The sequence below is a fragment of the Artemia franciscana genome, chromosome 5 (genome assembly GCF_032884065.1).
Source record: "Artemia franciscana chromosome 5, ASM3288406v1, whole genome shotgun sequence".
Lineage (NCBI taxonomy): Eukaryota > Metazoa > Arthropoda > Branchiopoda > Anostraca > Artemiidae > Artemia > Artemia franciscana.
The window spans coordinates 49673352-49688935 of NC_088867.1; the positions used below are offsets into that span (position 1 = coordinate 49673352).

The 15584-nt window shown below is 36.6% G+C and overlaps 1 protein-coding gene across 5 annotated transcripts in view; it reads right to left on the minus strand.

The window, feature by feature from the left end:
- The window catches only part of LOC136027541 (anaphase-promoting complex subunit 1-like), a 255997-nt gene that overhangs the window by 105773 nt on the left and 134640 nt on the right, over positions 1-15584 (minus strand). For all 5 annotated transcript variants that reach the window (XM_065704890.1, XM_065704889.1, XM_065704892.1 and 2 more), the window contains 4 exons: positions 10612-10750; positions 9409-9602; positions 5188-5981; positions 2000-2263 (listed from right to left, as the gene is read on the minus strand). In XM_065704890.1, coding sequence (XP_065560962.1) covers positions 2000-2263; positions 5188-5981; positions 9409-9602; positions 10612-10750 — 1391 coding nt within the window. The remainder of the gene's footprint in view (positions 1-1999; positions 2264-5187; positions 5982-9408; positions 9603-10611; positions 10751-15584) is intronic.

Sequence of the window (15584 nt, forward strand, 5' to 3'; positions counted from 1 at the left end):
TATTACAGTTTAAACTCCGGCATTTTTTTTTTAATGAATAACGATGCTTCGACTGAAGAATGTCCGGGTTAAGCGAGAAGATGTGACCGCTTCAAATAAAATTTAGCATTAAACTCTTCAAGGCAGGACAAATTTATTGGCGGGTGAAGAAAAATCTGAAACGATTAGATCCAAGACAGAACTGGCCAACCGCTCATTGCTGAAATGGCCGAAGAAGAAAAAATAGTGAACTTCGACACCTCCTCTAGAAGCAGAAACCAAGAATCTCAAGCCATGTGCGGTGATGTGCGGAAGCAACTATGCGAGATATATAACGAGGCTTCGTCGATGCTCTATAAGCTACAAATGGCCCAGGAGAAACTAAGTTATAAGAAAGTAATTTCTTGAACCTTTTTTTACTGCTCCTGTCGGTTTTTCATATCAAAAGACAACAAAAAACTTTCGCTCTATAGTTTATGTTGCAGTTCTAGGATTGTGGCGAAACCAGCCAGCATTTCTTCTTGAAAAACTTCTTTAGCAGTTTTTCAACTGCTATAGAAGACAATAGCAGTATTCTATTCTCACCTTCTGGTGAGAATTCAGGTGCAACAACCTTTCTTCTTCCTCTTCTTTTAGGTACAATATTTGAGCCATCAGAAGTATCTGGTAAAATAGCTGCCTGCAGCAGTTGAAAAATTTCTATAGCAGTAATTTGTCAGTTTTATTTTTTATCGGTCCTATATTGGTACAAATGCCGTCTCTATGGCATTCCAAAGTTGTCCCTGGAGTTTTATGAGAAGAAAAGATGTAAACAAACGACAAGAGGATATTCATAAAGATTATACTTTATACAGTCACATTATTGATGCTCATTCTTAATGAGCATCAATTCTGAAAGCGTTGTCATTCTTAAATATTTTATTTAATATACTTAAAAATAAAAAAAAAATATATTAACCCCCAAAAGAGAGCAGAGCTCGTAAGATTGGGTGTGTAAATCATTGGACATGCACAAAACAAAACATCTCGTCACAATAATAGTAATAATAGCAAAATTAACTTAATTAACAAAAAAAAACTAGAAAACAAGGAATAAAAGAAAGGAAGGGAGACAAAAATTCTGGGCAGGAGGGGCGTGGGAGGCCATCCCATCGTGGACATAAAAACAAAACATACAAGAAAATATCATAAATTAAAAAAAAATTTTTAACTCCATCATTGAAGGTAAATAAACAAACATTAAAAAACAATTTTTAATAATAGCTTCTTTAAATACAGCTGAGATTTTTGTGATGGACCAATCTGAGTTTTATCTTTCAGCTTATATTTATTTGCAATGAATGGCATTAGGTACCTAAGTGAAAACGTTGACCTTTCGTATCTTACAAAGGAATTTGGTATAATCCTGCCCACTGACGAGCTGAACTAGTCATAATAATAACTTGTTAGTTCTACTCACTTATTTCCATGGTTAAACGTAGCACCACAGACAAAATGCGGTACTGCTTAAGAAAACGCATACTTTGACACAGCCAAAGGAATTTTTTTTTAGAAATTCATTGTTTTTCTGGTAAGAAAAGACCAAAGCTGAATTCACTATGTAAATAACGTTTTGATGTCATCGATGCTTTAAAGGAAAGGTTGAAAAAAAGAAGGGGGCCGATGTGCAAAAAGTGGACGAGCATGGTAGCCATGCTACTTGGCAGTTTTCATGGCCTAGTGAAATTTGTCGGCCGATTTTGCCAGAAAATGACACAGCTTCTACTGTCCCCGAATTTGTCGTTGGCTTTCGGAATTTTGCAGAGTTCTGCTACCGGCCGCTTTCAAACTTTTTGCATACAGGGAAGGGGGGGAGATAAAAAGGCAAATAGAGAGTAAAGATAGGAAAAACGAGTTAAGAAAGAGAGAGAGAGAGAGAGAGAGAGAGAGAGAGAGAGAGAGAGAGAGAGAGAGAGAGAGAGAGAGAGAGAGAGAGAGAGAGAGAGAGAGAGAGAGCATAAATCAGGTGCTACAATATTACCTGAAAAGATCTCATTTTTGCTAAGTCTTCTCTCGAGATCAGCGTATAAACTTCTTCGGCCCAGTTTTGCTCAGGTTCATGGTGACATTGAACCAGCATATTTAACAGGGGTAGCCCCACCCCAAAAGGTACATCTAAGAAATCTTCTTTTTTCCATCCACAGGAGGTCAGATAAAGCATTGCATCGTGGTTCGGATTTCTTGATTTCGACAGTATGCCAAACTGATTTTGTATTTCTGTATTCTTAAATAAAATCGCATAGGCCTATCAAGAAAAAAAAAATACTATTACATTCATAAAACCTCGAAAATACTATCAAAATCATCACAATATTATATTCATTAAATTCATCACACAAAAAAAAATATGTCGCAACTAAGGCCCAAATCATTGCACAAACCAGAAGATCTCCGTATATCGTTCTTCAAAGCAATTAAGAAACTTCCAATTTAAAACATTTTATTCCAAATGGGAGGAGGGGGATCTTAATTAGCTTAGCTTTACCACCATGTCTAAACAGAGGAGGAGAGCTTGGGGGGGGGGTAGATTTTAAAAAATGGTGACCTAAAAATACACGGTTCTAATTTTGACTCTCTTCTCCTAAAAACATGCTCTGCATGGTCTTCTAAGGATTGGACAGCTGTTGACCTATTTTTACTCCTAAGTCTGCATAATCAAAGTCCTACGATCAAGAACTCTTTTTTTTATAATGGATAATATCAAAGACACAAATGCCATGCATTTTGAGTGAATTACAGTTTCTGTATCAAACAGTTCGTGGTAACGAACAGTAGTAAGGAGCGACCCGGCTAAACAGTAACCGAAACTCTAAAAAATGGAATTTTGATACAAATAGTTACATCAAAAGAATCGCATTTTAATGCTGATTTTAAATATCTAAGTTTCATAAAGTTTAATCTTACCCATCAATAGCTTCTTAACGACAATCACACCATCAGATTCAGCCTATGCGAGAATCCTACTGTAGAAGTTTCAAGCTCCTATCTACAAAAATGTGGAATTTTGTATCTTTTGCCAGGAGACAGATCACGGATGCGTATTTTTTTTTTTTAGGGGTGATTGTATCTACCCAGTGGCCCTAGAATGTCGCGAGAGGGCTCACATTCTAACGAAAATTAAAAGTTCTAGTTCCCATTTTAAGTGACCAAAAAATTAGAGGGCACCTAAGCCCCCTCCCAGGCTTATTTTTTTCCAAAGGCACCGGATCAAAATTCTGGATGACTATTTTATTCATCATAGTCGAAAAACCTAATAAATATGTCTTTGGGGACGACTTACTCCCCCACAGTCCCCGTGGGAGGGGCTGCAAGTTACAAACTTTGACCAGTGTTTACATATAGTAATGGTTATTGGGAAGTGTACAGACGTTTTCAGGGGGATTGTTTTGTTTGGGGGGAAGAGTTTACGTGGGAGGATCTTTCCATGGAGGAATTTGTCATGGGGGAAGAGAATTTCCATGAAGGGCGCGCATAATTTTCTAGGAATTTAAAAAAAAAACAATGCAAAAATAATTATGAAAAAGCTTTTTCAACTGAAAGTAAGGAGCATCATAAAAACTTAAAACGAATAGAAATTATTACGTTTATGAGGGATTCACCTCCTCCTAATACCTCGCTCTTTACGCTAAAGTATTTTTGGTAATTTCAACTGTACTTTGTGATTCAGGGGTCACTATTAAGGAATTGGGACAAAATTTAAGCTTTAGTGTAAAGAGCGAGGCATTGACGAGGAGGCGAAACCCCTCATATACGTAATAAAAACATATGAATATATAAGTTCGTTACGTAAGTTAATTCGTAAATTACATGTATTTTTTATATAAAAATGTTCCTAAAAAATTAAAAGTTCTAGTTGCTTTTTTAAGTAACCAAAAAACTGGAGGGCAGCTAGGCCTCCTCCTCCGCTCCTTTTTTTCTCAAAATCGTCCGGTCAAATAGTAATAATTCTGAAGGCCTCTGTCTCCGTTTCATCCAACCGTTTAAAAAATTGAAATAAATTGAATTGAATTGAAAACTATGAGAAAGCCATTCAGCCAAAAAAAAATAAAAAAAAAATACAAATTTCGTTTTAATTATTCATGCGCGGAAAGCCAAAATCAAAACATGCATTAATTCAAAAACGTTCAAAAATTAAATTTAAAAAACAAGTTTTTTTAAACTGAAAGTAAGGAGCGAAATTAAAACTTAAAGCGAACAGAAATTACTCCGTATATCAAAGGGGCTATTCCCTCCTCAACGCCCCACCCTTTACGCTAAAGTTTTTTACTGTGTTAAAAAGTAGAATTGAGAAAAAGAGTCAAACTTTAGCGTAAAGAGCAGGGCGTTGAGGAGGGAACCGCCCCTTTCATATACGGAGTAATATCTGTTCGTTTTAATTTTTAATGTCGCTCCTTACTTTCAGTCAAAAAAAATGTTTTTTTTATTTAATATTTAAATACAAAATATATTTAATATTATATTTAATATTTTAATATTAATTTTATTTATTAATTTTATTTAATATTTAATTTTATATTCTAATATAATATTTAAATATTTAAATACATTGCTACCAGTGCAATGGTTCACAGTGGTGCAAAGTGAAAAAAGAAAACAAGAATTTAAATATTTAAAACAAGAAAGTTGGGATATACTGACTACTTCACATCTAATATCTCAGTTCCATTTTTTTGGCATAATAACTGTATTCCATACAGTGCTTCCTTTGCAATTCTAATAGTACATGATATAATACTTGATATGAAATGACATAGTCTACTAATGTGACGCCGACCGATATAAGTGACTTCTTACACAAATTTTGAAATAATTCTCAGCTAGGAAAGATAAAACTTAAACTATGGTCTGTAAAACTAAATTCAATGAAAAGAAACAGAGACATAGACATAGACACGGACATAGACATAGAGACAGAGAGAGAGAGAGAGAGAGAGAGAGAGAGAGAGAGAGAGAGAGAGAGAGAGAGAGAGAGAGAGAGAGAGAGAGAGAGAGAGAGAGAGAGAGAGAGAGAGAGAGAGAGAGAGAGAGAGAGAGGGGGGGAGGGAGAGAGTGAAAGAGAGAAAAAAAAGTGAGGGATAGAAATGATTAGGTAGGAGAGACAAAGGCACGGAGTGAGTTGGTAGATAAAATGCAAAGGCTACTCATGAATAAGTAAAAGAAGAAACATACGATAATAATCTGCAGGGACTTCGCACCATAGCCTTTTAAGCTTATTTTGGCAGGATCGAACGCACCACTAGCAACCATTACATTACGGAGAGTGCTAAAAATGCAAGGAGGAACTCTAGGGATTCGTTTTACTTCCAAAACTGGTTTCACACTATAACTGGAGACTACAATAGGGAAGTCCATCCAATAGTATTCAAGATATTCTTGCAGTCCAAAACATTCTGCCAGAATAATATTAATTTCTGCAAGTTGCTGCAAATGAGGCCACCAAATCATTTTCAACTTCAGCTCTTCATAGAGAAAATGCAGCACCAAAAGTATTTCTTCACAATTTCTAAGAGGAACTGATATCATATTCACTTGATATGGCTTTGAATTCAGCTTTACTTCTCCAAATACACGGTCAAAATGAAATCCAGCTCTTGCGAGGACACATTTTCCAACAGTTTTTGTGTATTTACTCGATTTTAAATATTCCCAATCGAAATCACTTCCACTCTCTGAATATCGAGTTCTCTTTTCCTCTAACTCTGGAGTTAATGAATCTCCACTTGACAAACACTTGGTAGATTCCAGTCCCATATATTGCAAAAAGAGTTTAAAAAATAAGTCCCATTCATCATAAGGGCTTAAGTCACTAGAGCCAGGTGAATTCCGCTGGGTGTACCACTTAGAAATGAAGTGAAGGTAGTTTTCATGCTCCGTAGCTGGTGTGGAGTCAGAAACTACTTCGAAGATTTTCATTATAAGTGGATGTTTTGCTATTGATGGCAAACGAATTCTGAACATTTCTCCTAAAAAAAAAAACAGACGAGTTAGTAACATAATAGTTGCTTACAAAGATCAGAAGAGAAGAAAATTTTATTAAAACAATAAGAGAAAAACTTAAAACTAATTTGTATTTGGAACAGTTTTCATTCGGTTTCTGGGACGAGCTTCTAAAAACTTTAACAAAATTAACTCCCACGACATGCAAATTTCGACATTATCATAAATTCGAGCTGAGCAGGGTTTTTGAGGAGACGGTAGCCTCCTTTACTTATAAATAGGATAATTGATATTTGTTTTGTATTTTAATTAAATAAAAAACAAGTTTTTTAACTGAAAGTAAGGAGCAACATTAAAACTTAAAACGAACAGAAATTGTTCCGTATATGAAAGGGATTGTCCCCTCCTAAACACCTCGCTCTTTACGCTAAAGTTTGAATCTTTTTCCAACTTTTATTTTTAAAACAATAAAAAAAAAACTTTAGCGTAAAGAGTTAGGTATTGAGGAGGGGACAACCCCTTTCATATACGGGATAATTTCTGTTCGTTTTAAGTTTTAATGTCGCTCCTTACTTGCAATTAAAAAAAACTTGTTTGTATTTAATTTCGGAACGGTTTTGAATTAATACATGTTTTGATTTTGGCCCACCGCACATGAATATTTAAAACGATTTGGTTACTAAAATACAACTAGAACTTTTTTTTTCAACGTTTCTATTATTAATATATATACATAACTTACGAATTAACTAACGTAAAGAACTTCTATATTTGTATATTTTATTACGTATATGAGGGGGTTCATCCCCTCGTCAATGCCTCGCTCTTTACACTAAAGCTTGAATTTCATCCCAATTCTTTAAGAATGACCACTGAATCAAAAAGGCCGTAAAATAAATAGTTGAAATTACTAAAAATGCTTTAGCGTAAAGAGCGAGGTACTGTGGATGAGACCAACCCCCTTATATGCATAATAATATCTGTTCGTTTTAAGTTTTAATTCTGCTCCTTACTTCCAGTTGAAAAAACTTTTTCTTATTTATTTTCTCATTGTTTTTTCTTTAATAACACTAGAAAATTCTGCGCCCACTTCATGGAAATTCTCTTCCCTCATGATAAATTCCTCCATGGAAAGATCCTCCAATGTAACCCCCTCCCTCAACCCATCCCCACCCCAACTCAAAAAAGTAATCCCTAAAAACATCTGTACACTTCCCGATAGCCATCACTATATGTAAACAATAGTCAAAGTTTGTAAATTGCAGCCCCTCCCCCGGGGACTGTGGGGGATTAGGTCATCCCCAAAAAAAATAGTTATTAGGTTTTTCGACTATGCTGAACAGAATTGCTATCTCAAAATTTTTATCTTGTGACTTTGGGGAAAAATGAGCGTCGGCGGGGGCCTAGGTGCCCTCCAATTTTTTTCACTTAGAAAGGGAACTAGAACTTTTAATTTACGTTAGAATAGGCATCTCACGACATTCTAGGACCACTGGGTCGATACGATCACCCCTGGAAAAAAAAACAAAACAAATAAACATACATCCGTGATTTCTTCTGGCAAAGAAACGAAATTCCATATTTTTGTAGATAGAAGCTTGAAAATTCTACAGTAGGGTTGTCGGATACGCTGAATCTTATGGTGTGATTTTCGTTAAGATTCTATGACTATAGGGGGGTTTTCCCCCCTAATTTCTAAAATAAGGCAAATTTTCTCAGGCTCGTAACTTTTAATGGATAAGACTAAATTCGATGAAACTTATAAATTTGAAATCAGCATTAAAATTCGATCCTTTTGATGTAACTATTGGTATCAAAATTGCGTTTTTCAGAGTTTTGGTTACTAATGAGCCGGGTCGCTCCTTACTACGGTTCGTTACCACGAACTGTTCGATCTTTCATTTTTTTTTTCGGGGAGGGGGTTTACCCCTGGTGAAGTCGGGTACATTATACTCCACCTCAGTAAGGATATTGGTAACGCCAAAAAGGTGTGAAAGTCGACTCCTCACGAAACCAACCACTCACAAACTCTAGCGTGGAGGAGCGCCAACTCTTGGGTGGTTTTCTGGAACATCTCATTGCATACTCTAAAATGAGTGTACTAAGATTGAACAGCCCTTAGGGGATGAACATGGGCAACCCTTTCCTTATTTACTCTTTCCTGTAAAACCATGAAATTTGATTAATCCCCAAAGACCTTAGATAGTATCCTAAGAGTAAACAATTTCTTATCCAACATTCCCTTTACATTTATAAACAAAATTTAAAAATATAAATACATAAGCAACAGGCATTACTTTCAATTAGGACGGTGAAAAATAAAGTATAAAAATAATGTTTAGGCATCTGTAGGTTTATTTTCGACTAAAATGATGAAAAGTTTAACCCGTTACCTATTTACCTACATATTTTCAACCTATATCAAGCATTTTAAGAATCTTTGGTTACGCCTTTCCGTTCGCGGGCATGACAAATGTATCTTAGAAGATGAAGCAAATTCTTGAAAGAAATAAGATATTAGAAAGACCATTAAGAACAAAAGAGATTTGAGATACAAATACAAGATACAATTTGTAAGAGCTTGCAACTAAAGCTTAATATTGTTATATGTATAATAATATGTGAATAATGAGGGTAGGGCGACATCCATATATGCTAGGCTTGAGCACGTTTATTTATTTATTTTTAATTCTTGTGATTTAGTGATGGTGGGAGATGATGTGGAGTTGGATTTGAATTTCGTGGACGAAGTGGTAAGTAAAAATAACACGAAATTATTTAATTGGATTTCTTGTTTTTGTTTTTTAAGAAGAGACTCTTTATTTGGTATTTATTTTTGTTTTAACCCCTATGTAACGGGCCATGGAGCCTTGTAGGGGTAGAGACTTATTCTTGTCCATTTATTTTGATGTTAATAAACTGAACTGAACTGAACCCTGATTTATCTCCAGTGAATTAAACCCTCACGAGTTTAACTACATCCTCCCTTATACTGGAAACTTCACAAAAGTAATAATAAAGTTTATTACCATACTTAATACACATATGTGAACTATAACCTCAGACTTTTTGCCAAATAAGTCGTATGGTTGAATTTAAATGCTGTTATTTAACTACGCCCGTTCAGAGAATCACAACTTCAATGATTGAATCATCGGGAAATTAAAATGAATGTTTCTGAGTAATGCAATGGCGTTCATTAAATGCACCTCATGGGATGTTTATTGGTTGTTTAAAGGAGAGGCAGGCTCGGTCTAGGCAAAAAAAAGAACAAAGATTCATGTGTATATGAAAAGATTTAATTTTATTTCCTAAAAGATTTACCAAAGGCTTAAAAGAGTAAACAAATATATTTTTCTCTACAATTCAATAAAAAGCAAAAAATATTTTTTTCTTTCCTACTATCTAGAAAAAAGTCGAGGAAAGAGGAAACTAAGGCGAATCCAAACTCACCTCCCGTAAATTTGAGCGTCACTCTGTTAAACACACCATCCATTATATACGTAATTCGGTCGTTGCTAAGTGGTGATGTATATGGAACATTGAAGATGCTTTTGTTGACCGGGGTTGCAGATCCCACAGGCGACAACATATTTACTGATTCATCAAGCTGTGATGGATGCTGTGGCATAGCCAAACTATTTCGTCTTAAATTAAGAAAGGAATACACAAAGGTTAACAGCCTTTAAACAAAGAGTCCTTTTTCACCAAATAATCTTTATCTAGGATAAACTGAAAAAAAAACTAATGAAAAAGAAAGGCAGTACTAAAATCAAACATGGGGAAAAGGAAAGGGCAGTACCAATAAATGGGGAACAGGAAATGGGGAAGTACTAATAAATGAGGAAAAAGAAATGGCAGTACTAAAATCAGAAATAAGGAAAAGATATAATAAATTAAAGTTAAAACAAACAACTATATTTACTAGGATAATAGATCCATTTTAGGATTGATTTGTTACTTAACACTATCAACTTAAAACACCAAGTAAATCCACCTTCCCTTCCAAAAGAAGAAAGAAAATGAATAAGCTTAACTATGTTCAATAATTTAAAATGAGAGAATTGTAGTAATATATATATATATATATATATATATATATATATATATATATATATATATATATATATATATATATATATATATATATATATATATATATATATATATATATATATATATATATATATATATATATTCTTTGTTTCCACATAAGTTGCAGACTATCGGTTACCATCGATCAGGTGACCAAAATCAATCTGTCAAGGCCAAAATCAAAACTATAAAATAAAAATAATAAACGTAAAAGTTTAAATAAATAACAATTTAAAAAGTTTTTTTCTTCTCTGAGAGAATTTATGGCAAATCCTGATTTAGAGCAAGCACTGTTGCTCACTACATCATTTTTCTTCGTTGCCCAAAGAACGTGTCGCGGGTAGACGATGGCAAAAAAAAAATGGCGAAAAATCTCTCCATCTTGATGGAACTCCCTAAAAGAATCTAGCAATACCAAAATAAAAGAAATCCAATTTGAGAAGGTCCAAATCCAAAATATTATCTTCTCCGTAATTTTTCCGGCAACGGAAATGAAAGCTGGAAATAATTGTCTAAGCAATTTACTTGTTTTTCTGCATAGCTAACATAAAGAAAACTTACCTAGAAGAAGAAAGGCCTGGAGTCGATAGCAACCTATGTTCTCTACATGTTCCAAGTGTCAGATTCTGAAGACTTTTGATGGGCGGAGTTTCAAATGCCATTGACACGTCGCTGTTGTGAATAACACTAGTTTTTAATCCTAAAACCATAGAAAGTATTAATTTTGGATGCGTCAGAGATAAAAATCTGCAGCATTGGGGCTGCAAGTAACCTTTTTGGGCTGTCATTTTTATAGTATTGAGGTTGCCAGAGATTTCTAGTGCAGCCATCTAGTGCTCCCAAATCTGTGGCATAGGGGTTGCAAGTAGTCTTTTCGTGCTTCAAACTCAAAGTATCGACTCTGCAAGCCACCATCTTTGGGATGGCGCTGTGAGCACTATGAAACAGCTGACTCTTGTCATCCCAGTTTAGCTTTTTTTTTTCTGCTGGTTTTTCTGAGTTTCCTGCAGTGATGTTGTAAGTAACCAAGATTTAGTGTTCCTGACCTTGCTTGGTGTTAGCGCCATCTACATATAACATCTATACAACAACCTAGGATGGCTCTTGCGCCGTTGAGGCTACAGACCATTTGGAAATTCTAGCCCTATATTTGTGCGAGATCAAATCAAATACCCTAGGAAATTCATGTACTGCTGAATGCAGTTGTTCACGGACTACTAATTAGCGTGATGAACAGCCAAGCAGGTACAAGCAGTTTGATGAAAACGCTCATTAAAATTATACTTCATCCATTTTCACCGCTCCGCCAGAATGCGTTACTCTGTACGGACAGAAAAGAAGAAGGCGGCGCGGGAAAAGATCTGGAATACGAGTTAAAACTAGACAAAGGGACCACCCCAGTAAAGTGATTGAGACAGTTGTTCCTACCATAACGCCAAATTGCGAACAAAAAAGAGACAGGTTCTACATAGAAGTAAACGTTTCGAATCAGAAACCCCCACCCTATCTCGCAAAATATGACGTAGACCCACGCCCAGAAAGCTCTAGGCTGTCCCCACCAACTCTGTTTCCCGTCCCGTACAATGCAAAGAAGCGTTTTCTCACATTCCTGCTTTATAACGCCCGTTCTCTTTGCAATAAAACAGATGAGATCGACGTAGTATTACGGCAGATCAATTTTGCATCGCAGCCATAATAGAAACTTGGAACCAGACTAGAGTGACAGGAAAACTCACTGGTTATGTCCTATATATCAGAACAAGACAAGCTCACGGCGACCAGATACTCGGCGGTGGAATAGCCCTTTACGTGCGTGAAGATATCCCTATGAAGGAGCTATATGAACTGGAGAGCACTGAACATAAGACTGTGTGGGTTTGGTGCAAACCATCAGCCATGCCGCGTGCTTACTCATGCATCATCTTTGCTTCAATCTATTACCCTGAAAGTGCTAAAAACCTCCGTGATCTTGTAACATACCTCCAAAAGACTGACGACCGGCTTCGGGCTTTTTAAGGAAACCCGGCTATTGATCTGGCTGGAGACTCTAACCAAACCAAGAAAAGCTGGCTAGCATCGTGCCTTTCCGTAAATTTCCCAACACGTGAATCCGGCAGCATACTTGATTTAATCCTGACCAACTGTGAGACATATTACCAAACCCCTGAATTCCTTGGGCAGCTTGCCAGTTGTGATCACAACGTTGTGCTCTTGTCAGCTGACGCTTCAATACCCAAGCCTAAAATTGAGCGTGTAAAGTACCGTCCGCTTACCGATTCGGCAACTAGCACCTATGGTCGATGGATAGCTACTTTTACCCTTTTCCAGAGGTCTATGGAGACGAAAGCCTCGATAAAAAAATGCCAACTGTTCATCGAAGTTCTCAACGCCAAATACCTTGAGCTTTTTCCTGAAAAGACTTCCACTAGATGTGAAAGCGATAAATCGTAGATGACCCCCAAAATCCAAGAAACTAATCCGAAAGAAGTGCAAGCTTTTCCAAGAAGGAGATTTGCAAAACGCGAAAAAATTGCGAAATCACATTACGTTTCTCACGAGAAGTGCGAAGAAAGATTACGGGCGTGAGAAATTTTTGGACAGTCCTAGGCAAACTGTTCCCAGGAAATGGTACAGAGCGGTCAAGCAAATCACTGGAACTGGAAAGTCCATTCATAACAGCATAAAAATAAGCCACCCTGACGGAACTTACAAAACTGCCGACAAGGTTAATCAATGTTTCACCCGTATCTGGACCTCATTTCCTTCTTCCGAACAAGCCCAGAACTCTGAAATACTTGACTCCTGTGCAGATGAAGGTGAAGTTTTTTTCGATGAGATGACAACCTATAAGACCCTGATGAAGGTGAAAGTAAATAGTTCTGCTTATCCAGACGTACTTCCACCCAAACTGATTCGAGAATACGCCCCTTTCACAGCAAAACCACTCTCAGTGCTGACAAACCTGTGCTTTCATATTGGGATCTTTCCAGCTGTTTGGAAGAAAGCTTACGTTAGAGTAATTCCGGAGGTTACTAGCCCTAAGAGCTGTGACAAACTTAGACTTTTTTGCAAACACCATGCCTGGCAAAAGTGGCCGAAACCTTCATCATGAGGGTCTTACTGGATCAAATCTAGGAATCTATTGACCAGAGACAATACGGCGAACTGAAAAACTGTAATACCTCAGTGTACCTAGTGCGGATGTACGATAGACTCCTCAAGTGGGTTGAAAAGGGTCACAGTTTTGTCGACCTTTGTGCCATAGACTTCCGAAAGGCCTTAGATTTAATCAATCACATTGCAGCTGCCCTTAATCTCAAGCTAATGGAGGCTAAGACTCTTACGCTCGTGTTGGACTTTCTCAGTCAGAGGATGCAGCATGTGTCTGCTCTCTAAGAAGTTGATAGTAATTCCGAATGGTCCTCATCAACCTGTAGAGCCCCTCAAGGCACTAAGCTTGCAGCTATTGTATTTTTGTCTGTAATTAAGTTCCTCATAGCTGACTATGACGACGCTACAAGTTCGTGAACGACCTGTCATTTATCCTGAAATATTTAGTACAAAACGGAGTTGTGACGCCACAATTCAGTTCAAATTTTATAAGTGTTTTCACAAAAGAGTGCGCGGAGCTAAATCTTGGGATTAATTGAAACAAGTCGAAGATTGTACGCTTTAACCCACTAAAAAGCGATGTTATGGAGCCAAATATTCCATTCCCTCCAACAAACAGTATCAAGATCCTTGGAGTTGCTTCCTCCAATGACTTTAGCTTTGCCAAACATATCAAAAACGTGGTTAAAAGTGCAAACGCTAGTCTACAGACTTTAAACGGTATGCGTAGATTCAATGCGAACACAGAGAGTATTAAGTATGCATACCTAACGTACGTCCACCCCATTCTGGAATAGGTGTGCCCTCAGTAGTTAGAACATTATATCTTGGTCAGGAGCTCGAATCGGCTCAGAATCGAGCGGTATCGATCATATTGGGCCACCGAGACATCTCCTACGAAAAGGCTCTGGAAGTGCTAGGACTGCCGTCACTCCAAAACCGGTACGAAACTCTGATAATGAGTTTTAGAAAGTTCTTCCTTTCTAAATCTCATCACCGTGACATTCTACCTGATCAACCTCTACAATCAAGAACGAGAAAGCAAGATAAGTTAGTTCCCGTTAAAGTAAGAACAAACCGATATGATAATTCTTTCGTCCCGTTTTCGTCGATATGTACAATAAGAGTTTATGTTTATAGTTTGATTTACTTTTACAAGCACAGTTTGATTTTGAATATGTCGTAAAGAAACACAAATCAGCGATAGCTGCCAAGTCTTTGCTATTAAACATGTCTAATCTTACTACTACTACTTTATTTCGCCTCAGATATATTGTCAGATTTGTTTATTGGACAACTTATTCAATTTATTTTGAAAAATTTTGTGTGTAAATACAAGTTTTTGAGCTTATACTATTTGGAGTTTCATTTTAAGTCACCTTATACAAACATTTATGTTAATTCATATGCTAGCAACCAAAAATCAAATAAATATATTGACATAAAACCGATTATCAGTAGAACAAAGAATTTCCTTGTAAGAATATAAAATTAGATCAATATTTTCGGATTCTGACAATCAGCATCTTTTAACTCTACTCTTAGCATATTTTCTCTTTTCTATTCCATATCTATATATATAAAAATAAGTTGTATGTTTGTGTTTGTCCGCATATGACGTCATTATAAGTATATAAGGCTTTGTATATGACGTCATTATAAGTATATAAGGGGGTGATTCAAAGAGAAATTTCAGTATAAATCCTACAATGGCAAAAGAAACAGCCGAGGAAGCTGCTCAAAGAGTTAATTCAAAGAGAAATTTTAGTATAAATCCTACAATGGCAGAAGAAACAGCCGAGGAAGCTACTCAAAGAGTTAATGCCAAAAGGCTTGCGGCTAATAGAGAAAGTAAGAAAAGAAAGCGTGCCGAGGAATCACAAGAACAACGTGAAAACAGGCTTGCGTCTCAAAGAGAAAATGACGACCGGGACACCGGAACACAGGCAATATAAATGACGACCGGGATACGCAAAGAAAAATTACAGACCGTGACACAAATGACGACCAGGACACGGGGAATATAAATGACGACCGGGACAAAGGGACATAACTACAAAGGGGACGCCGGGGGGGCATAGGATGATATATAAATGACGACGGGGGCACAGGGAATATTCGATTAGCAATCACCATCAACAAAGCTCAAGGGCAATCATTAGAAAAATGCGGTATAGATCTGAATACGGATTGTTTTTCCCATGGACAATTATAGGTTGTATGTTCAAGAGTCGGTAAACCTGACAATCTATTTATATGCACAGACAATGGGACAGCGAAGAATGTTGTATATTCGCAAGTTTTACGTAGTTAAAAACATATATATATATATATATATTCACAGGTGGGACACAGGTACACAACTACAATGGCGCGTAACGACTTATGCGCGCGGGGGGGCGGGAAGCGCCACACCAACAGCT